The following is a 9,006-nucleotide window of genomic DNA, read 5'->3' as shown; positions in this document are numbered from 1 at the left end:
AATATTATGCACAGCATACAACCTTTATTGTGTTTATTTATTGTATTTTATTTATTAATGAAAATATTTCTGTTGAATTTTGGAGTCTTTGTTTTTATCGTTGTGGTATCGAAAATGGTATCGAGTATCGAATATTTTCCTTAGTATCGGTATCGAGTTGAAAAGTTTAGTATCGTGACAACCCTAGTTGGGGGCCACATTTCATTTTCACACCTGCATCCTATGATTCCACCTTAAATCCTATCTTTACTCCTGTATCAGTGAAATGGGTTTCTCAAATCCTGTAAAGCTGAACCAGGAAGACGGCTTCATGGTTTGTAGGTTCAGTGACTTAAGGGTTGCTATTCTTACCTGCTGCAATGTTACAAAGGATCAGGTGGAAATGCTGAGCAGGCAGCAAGTTCATGGCTCTGATAAAGGAAATATGCCCCCAGTGTGGTGTTCTGAGAAGGAGGCTGGTAGTTGGGCATGGCTTTAAAATTACTTATTGCTTTTTTCATTAAAGTGTTTTTCTGGTCAGAACATGCATAGTACAACGTAGTTTGTTTTTTGTTGTTAGCCTGACTTCAGTCATCTAATATTAAGGGTTAAGTCTGCTGGTTTGGTCTGATTAAGGTGAACATTAATCTGAATCTTGTGTGCAGCATGTGGATACAAAAAGTAAATTTTAGTCTTACTCTGCTGAACATTTTATGCAGGAATGGAAATGCAAGGCCTTGTCTGTTTTGTAAAGCCTAGCATTGTCTTATAAGCACGTTTTAGTTTTACAACCAAGTTTGGCCACAAATACCAGCAGGAGCCGAGCCCCTAAACCACAGAAAGATCTGGACTGCGATTACAAGCCTACTAATAGAAAATATATTCTGACTGTTGTCCACATATCCTGGACGGTCTACAGGAATGCACTCACTAAACTCAAGCCAGAGCGCCTTATATTAATAATAACCTTTATTTAAGCAGATAAAACCTGACTAACATCTAAAATTTATTTTTTGAGAGGGATCTGGAAAGACTGGGAGATTCTGCTGTCAGAGATACACAAACAAATCCTAATCTCAATGAATTCTGGTCCTCTGTTTTAAGGTTCTGTTCGTGTTTTTCCCCTCATGTTGAATGTAGATAAGCCTGGTCTGCAGAGAGAGTTTACACAGTCGCCTGAAATACCATTAACACCTTGTCCACACTTCTCAAGTTTGAACACGTCGACTAACTTCAAGCTAAATGACAATTAAAGAATGTCCCACTGTTCCCTGGGAATCAACCATGGAAATGCACCATGTCTCTAAAAAAAACTCTAAATCTTTTTGTGTTTGGGCTCATTATTGTCTCATTTTGAAAAGTGAACATCATTATTTTTTGTCAGATCTGTAAGCAAAAGAAAAAATATATCCTCTTTTCTATAGTAAACATTTAACTACTACTACCAAATGTGCATCTAGACCAAAATAAATCAGACTTTGACAGAACTTGGTGCTTGCCAGTATAATTTAAAAAATAAATAAATATGGCAAAAAGAACCATAAGACCACCTTTGGATGTTGTATCTGCTTGGTAACCCCTGTAAGTAAGAGATTTGTGAATTGAGAAACTCGCAAAAACATATCATGCCAGCCAGTCAGCAGCCACCAGATTTGTTAGCCTCGATGCAGAAATGTTTCGGACCAATGAAATGCAGTGATGTGTGTGACGTCACGGTGTGAAAAAGAGGGGATAGGATGAAGTAAAAATAAAATGGCTGCATGGTTTTTGGCTGGAATACCCTCCATTTCTTTTCGTAAAACGAGCAAAATTTGAGCCTTTGTCAATGAGAAGATGTTTGCATGTTCCTCCTGACTGGATTTGGTAAGAGTTTGATTTATCAGTTAACCCCCCCCCAGCTGTAAAACAGATCATGAATGTGATACATCACAGCTGCTACTGTGGCTGTGATTGGCTAAAAACTCAGCAGGGAAGGTTGGTACTAAATAAGCTCTAAGATTTGTACTGATTGTCCCTTCCATTTGCGAACCCTTTGTACAAGAGGCTTCCAGATGAATACCGTGCGTAATTTAAATTTAATTACATAAAACAATATTTTTTATACCTGGTTATCTGCTTGGTGTCATTTTTAAAGATCGATCAAGGACCCCATAACCAAGTTCAACTTCTGACATCTGTTGCCAATCTACTGTCTGCAAGCTTGCAAAATGAAGACCTCTTGAAAGATTGAAAAGTGTTTAAATTGCCCATTTACCTAAAAGGCACCTGTGAGAATTTGCAGAAATGGATGAAAATCAATAAAAACCAACCTGAAACCTAAAAAATAAATAAAAGATTGAGCAATAATAGGAATTTCAAATATAACTGGGGAGATTGGATTTTACCATTTCCTAGTGTACATTCTATTTTTGTCAAGGTGCACCTCAGTGCATCCATGCAAACGCCATACACATGCATCTGGCTTGTTTCAGGCCAAGATGCCTACATCATTTCGCAATTTTTTCAGTGCATTTCTAGAACCAAGGGTTACATACCCATAATTTCAGTGCATAAAACAAATAAAGAAAAATATCTGAACCTATAAACTACATTAAGCAGAATGTTCCTTGTTATATTGTTAAATATGTTTGATATCACACCTGTATAACACAAAATTTTGTTCATATAGATGCTCAGAGGATATAGTTTGGTTGACTAACTCCTATTAACTCCCATCATTTCAATGATACATTTCCAAATTTAAATCTTTCTAAAAGCTCTTCACAAGCTCAACCTCTCAAGGTAAGTTAAAAACTAAAATAAATAGCAAATTCACTGTAAAGTCTCCACCTCTTTACAATCCTGTCTGTGATTTCATGTCCGACCCCAATTTAGACGGTTGCCCTAATGGCACAGAATATCATACAACTGGTACACAATTAATTCATTTAATTTAAACTGAAGAATTGGCATTTTCTGTACAATATACAACTTATGTTTTTTTTTCACCCTTCACAGAGTCTTCAAACTTGCTGCTGCAGTTTCCCGTTGCACCTGATCTGCAGTGTACACTGGTCCCTACCAGTGTGCAAGAGACTTTAAACACTAGTCATTTAAATTTTACTTCTTGCAACACAAATAAAAAATTTTTAGAAGCAAAAATATGTTTTTTTAAGTCTTTTCTGCTCACGATTAACAGAAAAGGCGCCAAAAGATCTCACTAGCCTAATCATCAACACGTCCAATCAAAACAGAGAAACTATGCTTATAACATATTTATAAAGGAATTTCATCAGTTGGGGAAATATTTGGATATATTAAATTTCTCTCACTTCTGTCAAAAAGCTTACAGAAGAGACAGAATTGGGCATAACAGCTTTGGTATATAAAAAAATAAAGAAACAATTTTATATTTATTGACTGTGTCTTAAAACCGAAGTTGTAATTAATGCACAATGCATTTATTTTCTAAAATTTAGTACAGGTGAATCCCAAAATTTAAAAAAGGTGAATCGCATGAGGAGCTAAGAAAAAGAAAACCTGAGATGCACCAAAGAAAAATGAAAATAGAAAGTTTAATCCCTTTTTTGTTTTTGATTTTTCAGTACAGAAATACATTTTAAAGGAATAGACAGCTAAATTGTCAATCCCATATTATCATAGTTGCAAAAAAAAATAATAAAAATGAAGCTTTTGATCTCAAAGGTGAACCGAGCAATAGGAGGTGTGATCCAGGAGAAAAGATGTGAAGAAAGGATTTAATTTACTAAAGGCTGCAAAGCTCTAACCGAAAAAAAAGGTTAATCACAATGTAGAAAGCAATATGAACACATCTAAGAGGGTTTCTATGAGGAAATGAATGAGCAGTTTGCAAGTGAGAGTGTCAACATTGTCAGACCACTACAAAATCTGTGCCCGAGGCCACGTCTATTCAGCAGCCAGCCACCTTACGCTGACAGACATTGTGTGGTCTTTTATGGCGGCGCCGTCTTTGAAGACACCAGCTCATCAGTAACTCCACTCCTCTGTTAATATCACCGCCGCCTCTTAAGACCTTCGACACGACAGTTTCACACATGCATGCTCGTAGGAACACAAACAAACCCATGCAAAGGGGCTGTTTGTCTTTGTCACTGGATACAGTGGACTAAAGGCGGCCATGATTAGCCAGTAATACCCTGCTCCAGCTGAATAACAATCGGTGTTTATGTATTCCAGGCGCTGAGGACGGGACATTGCCCTGGAGCGGGGGGTGAAGCCCGCTAACGCCCATTACTTCACAGTTCAAACACTGCAAAGCGAGACACAATTACTGCTGTTTATTGTCTCTCCCTAACACGTTCACTGAAGGAAATGGCTTGTAAAAAAAATGATTTGTTTGGAGAGACGGAAGTTCTCATCACGCCTGAGGATGAGTCCAACATCGTGATAATGGACGATGGAATCCAGGCTGAGACATGAGAAAAGGCCTTTGCTTTTGTTTCAAGACTACATTACAAGTCTCCAGCGGCTGAAATCTAGTCTGCGGTGGTCTTCAAAGGTACGTCCCATCCACTGTTCCCACCACCAAAGCCTTTATGCTGCACTCATCTTTACAACAGCTGAAAGAGAGCTTTCTTCTGGGCTCTTTAACAACCAATGCACATGAGCCCTTTGGAGATTTTGGAGGAAGTCACGCAACATTTGGTGACAATGAGCCATGCAACGTTGCCTATGTAGAGGATAAAGAGGCAGTCGATCTGATTTCTTCTTGACTAACTTCATCTTACAGGAAAGAAAATGTCATTTCTAACTTTAAAATTAACAAATGGGGGGGTTAAATGAACACTTTGAGGCTTATATTTGCTTCCCTAGAAGTTTATATGCAAACCTAATACACAGTAATGCAATTTTGTACAGCAGGAGATAAAATAACTATATCATCACCAGCATGATGGAGACTGGGGAACACAGCAGACAGAGCTGGACTGGGTGTTAAAATAACATCCCATGCCTCCCTAACACTTTATCTCTAATGTAAAACTTGACGGTGGCAGTATCATTCTGTGGGGTAAGTCGGTCAGAAAAAATTATAGAAAAGACTTTAGACAGGGGTTTAGGTTTAACTTTTTGGAGGGCAACAACATAGAGCCAGAGCTCAACGGAACATTGGAGATCTAAACCCAAATGTGAATTAGAGTGGTCCAGTCAAAGTCTAGAAAAAAATCTAACTGGAATCTGTGGTTATTCTACATGAACTTCAGTCACTTGCGAGTAATAAGTCAAGAAAACTGCTTAACTGACAAAGACATCCCCCAAAAGCAGTTATATTAGAGGCATTAATCCAGGGAGTTGAATAACTAACAGTGAACACTTTTTAAGGCAATTATTTAATTATTTGTTCTTTGGGATGCAATAAAAGGAAATCTACATTTAAACAGCTTGATTTTGGTAGCAGATTGTTTGGAAAAGTTTCATTGCCCATAATAAAGGTAAGTCAAACACTAACGACCATTTATGTTGTATAATAGGCAGAAGGAAAGGCTTGTTGTTCCCTTTAAAGCCCTCAATCCAGACTTTCTTTTATTATCCCTTTTAAAAACGGGCTGGGGGCTGAAGAGCTGCCGTATGCGGGTGAGCTCACCATTAAAACTAATCCAGCCTCTTAGCAGCTGAACCGGACATAACTATGATTTATTTACATTATTGTGCATTAAGCTGGCGCTGCTGCGTTCCCCTAAATCCAGAGCAAGTGATGTCACCGCTTTGTTGCGGTCCGTAAAGCCCCCATGCTTAGCATGTGTTAAACGAATTATGGCCTGACTTGTTGAAATCCGGCCTCCCTGGAGGGGAGCTCTCGCTCCGCATGGGACACAAGAAATGCAACTGCAGCAGGAGAACATAAATAATCTGGGCAGTCAGACAGAGAAAATGGCATTTGTCCCCTTCTGTCCCCACACAAATGTACCCTTAAGTCCATGTCAGAGGGGGCGCAAGTAGACCTGGGTTGGTGATTGTTATCAAAGGTTTGATCAAGATTGTAAAAAGTTATTATCTGACATTTTCTGTCTTTGTTTAAAGTTCAATTGTTTAGTAGGACACAAAGGGAAAGTGTCTCTCCAGCTGTACAGATGCTGGAGTAAATCAGCGCCAATTGCTGCACACTGCTGGCCAGTTGGCTGAAAAAGAAGGCAACAACCTTGTTTGCAAATACATTTGACTGCAAAACATTTTGGTGTGAAATATGGACTTGCATCACGATAAAAAAAAGAAAACATCATATAATTACAGTAATTGTTATATTACCTAAGCAACAATAGAAAAAAAACAGTTGCTCCACCTGCTGCCATAAGATTTTTTTGTTCTTTTAATCTCCCTGAAAAAAACCGGAGTGATGCAAACCTGAAAACTGCAGATCCTCTTCAAACGAGGCCTAATCTTAATGCCTCCATATAAAAAAAACAAAAACACAATGTGATTTCTGGTTAAGATAATCGAAAAACGTGCTTCAGATTTAAAGGTTTACTTGTTTCTAAAATAAATCAAAAAATAAAAACCCAACTTCCAGTCCAGTTTTCAATAACACTAAACCTCCGAAATATCATGACTAACAGTTTTTAATCACAAACACATAAGAATAGTTCTTCATACGCTGGCCTGATTTAGATTTTTAATCACTTTGATTTGACTCTCTCTATTCTATTCCTCCAGACGAATAAATCGGAAAGGATAATAAAAGCCAAAATGTGAAAGAAGGATCAATCAAGAATATTTTTCAGTGTTTATATTTACGTTTTATAAAAAAAAAATGCAAATGTCTATAATTATTTACAAAATTTTTATAGCTTTGAACCACTCAACCGTTCTTTAATTTGCAGATTAAATTTTTTCCACTTTTTCATGTCAGTTATTCTATGCGATCCAAGGCTCTCCTATTAGAAGTCTCCTAGACATCACCCTAATCATTATTTCCTTGCACAGATCCTGCAGGCAATAATAAACATGAAACCTGAATTAGAATTTTCGTAGGTCCAACAGATCATTAACATCTTAATGGTTTTAATTGATGAGCTGCTCATCATAACAGCCTGATCTACAGTAGGGGTGTGGAAAAAAGTGTCACAGTAGAAGACGTGGACTGACTCAAACCCCCAAGCAACATAGATACCAAAATAACTGAACGATCAATATCATCTGATACAGAGGTTGCTTTTTTATCTATTCATTTAATTTTGATAGCAGGAAAAATATCGCAATATATGGCGAAATTGCAATAAAGCGATAACATTGCATAGTGTCCCAGGTATCGTGACACGTAACGTATCGCAACACCCATGCCAATACTCACCCCTAATCTACAGCATCTGCTTCAAGTTGTATCAATAATATATTAAACATTCAGAAATGACTGCATTGATCCCATATAGTTTAAATCAGAGATCAACAGCTTTTTTAAGGAATGCAAATATCTGATCTCGATATGTGAAGCATTTATTACACAGAACAGTAACAGCTGAAGGCAAGAGCAATGCACTTTATGTGATCTCAAGTCATGGCTGCTGAATGCACATAGGCCGATACAGGAAATAAACGCCAGGGTTCAGCACAAAATATTGGCTGACCAATGTATCGGTCTATCTAAATCTAAGTGGATAATTCTGCAGTGAACAGATTTTTTCCTTAATCCTGTTTCTCAGAACACAAACCAGCACTTTTTCTGATTGCAGACTGAAAACAAGCCCATCTGTAGAACTTCAAACTGGGTTGAATTTAGGGACAGCACTCAGAGATTCTGCTGGAGTGAACAAATAACAGGGATTTCTCACATTTAGTCTCGCTTGATTAACCCAGTATCATGTATGGTCTAGTCCAACTTAGATGTATTGTTCCACCCCTATCTAAAGGAGATCTAAACTGCTGCAAACCTTATTCCAGACTAGGATGTATTTGTGTCATTTTATTCTTTCCTGCTTTAGATAAAATCTCTTAGATCATGTTGCAATTTTTTAAATGTTAAAATTTTTATTATACAAATTGGAGAATTTATAATCTAAAACTTTATTATAAAAATACATTTTAATATATTTTTTTTAAATACATTCCTCCATTACATTATATTTTAAATCAGTTTAATGCATTAGATTTAATGTTTCCAGACTGAACCCGATTTAAAAAGTGATGCAATAAGATAGTAAAGCAGTTCTGCAGCAGGTTTAGTTTTTAAATCGGATTGCAAACAGAACTTGTGCCCACAGCTGGTCTCTGGGAGGCAGCCTCACAGCAGAGGCTGTCCCCCCGCTGCAGGACGATGGACATCTGTGTGCAACTTACGTGTGGACAGGGACAGCACGCCGGGAGCCTGCAGCGTGAGGAACAGCAAGCAGAACTCCAAGGCAGCTTTCATTATGAGGGATATGAACTCCAGGCGGTTATTCCCCAAGCGATTCCGCGTCCTCCTGTTGTTGTGCTGTCGCCTTCTTCTTTTCTCGAGCCTCTACAGTAAAAAGTCCGGACTGTAACAGAGAGACAAGTCTCCAAAGAGACACAGCACAGCTGAAAAAAGTCAATAAATAAAGAAGAGCAGAGTGAGCCGGTGGGAAAAGTCCAGCTCAGTGGAGTGGGAAGGGAATCAGTCCACAGGCTGGGAGAGAGAAAGCTGAGCGTCCTGTTTGCACTGTTTTTCCTTCTTAATGCTTCCTGCAGCTAAATCAGACACAAGTTCATACTTTCTAAGCCCCTCCTTCTTTCCCTCTCCCTCTCTCCACTCTTTCACCGTCACTAGTCATTCCCTCATTCCTCTCCTCCTCTCCTTGCCCTTTTTCCAGCCTCCCTTCCCACTATAGTGATGGGTAGGAGTCACAGCTATTCACTTTCACTGAATCACTGACTGTCTGTGATCCTTTCCCAGCCTTTGGGTTACTAATCTGTGCTTTTTCCACATTTTCACAATGAGAGGTGGCTGAGTCACACAACCAAATTATAAAGGAATATAACTATATATCTATTTATATACATATATATATAAATAGATATATATACATATATAGATATATATGTATATATACATAT

General features: G+C 38.0%; 1 protein-coding gene across 2 annotated transcripts in view; it reads right to left on the bottom strand.

Moving 5' to 3' along the window:
• Window positions 1-8,658, bottom strand: part of crlf1 (cytokine receptor-like factor 1) — a 30,830-nt gene extending 22,172 nt beyond the window's left edge. The window contains exon 1 of one of the 2 annotated variants that reach the window (XM_015387846.1): window positions 8,269-8,658. In XM_015387846.1, coding sequence (XP_015243332.1) covers window positions 8,269-8,341 — 73 coding nt within the window. In that variant the 5' untranslated portion in view covers window positions 8,342-8,658. The remainder of the gene's footprint in view (window positions 1-8,268) is intronic. The other variant, XM_015387845.1, reaches the window with a different exon arrangement.
• Window positions 8,659-9,006: the final 348 nt, after the last annotated feature.

Source organism: Cyprinodon variegatus, unplaced genomic scaffold, assembly GCF_000732505.1.
Source record: "Cyprinodon variegatus isolate N-32 unplaced genomic scaffold, C_variegatus-1.0 Scaffold404, whole genome shotgun sequence".
NCBI lineage: Eukaryota > Metazoa > Chordata > Actinopteri > Cyprinodontiformes > Cyprinodontidae > Cyprinodon > Cyprinodon variegatus.
Note: the sequence above shows the minus strand (reverse complement) of the source record. Positions and strands in the feature narration are given on the sequence as shown.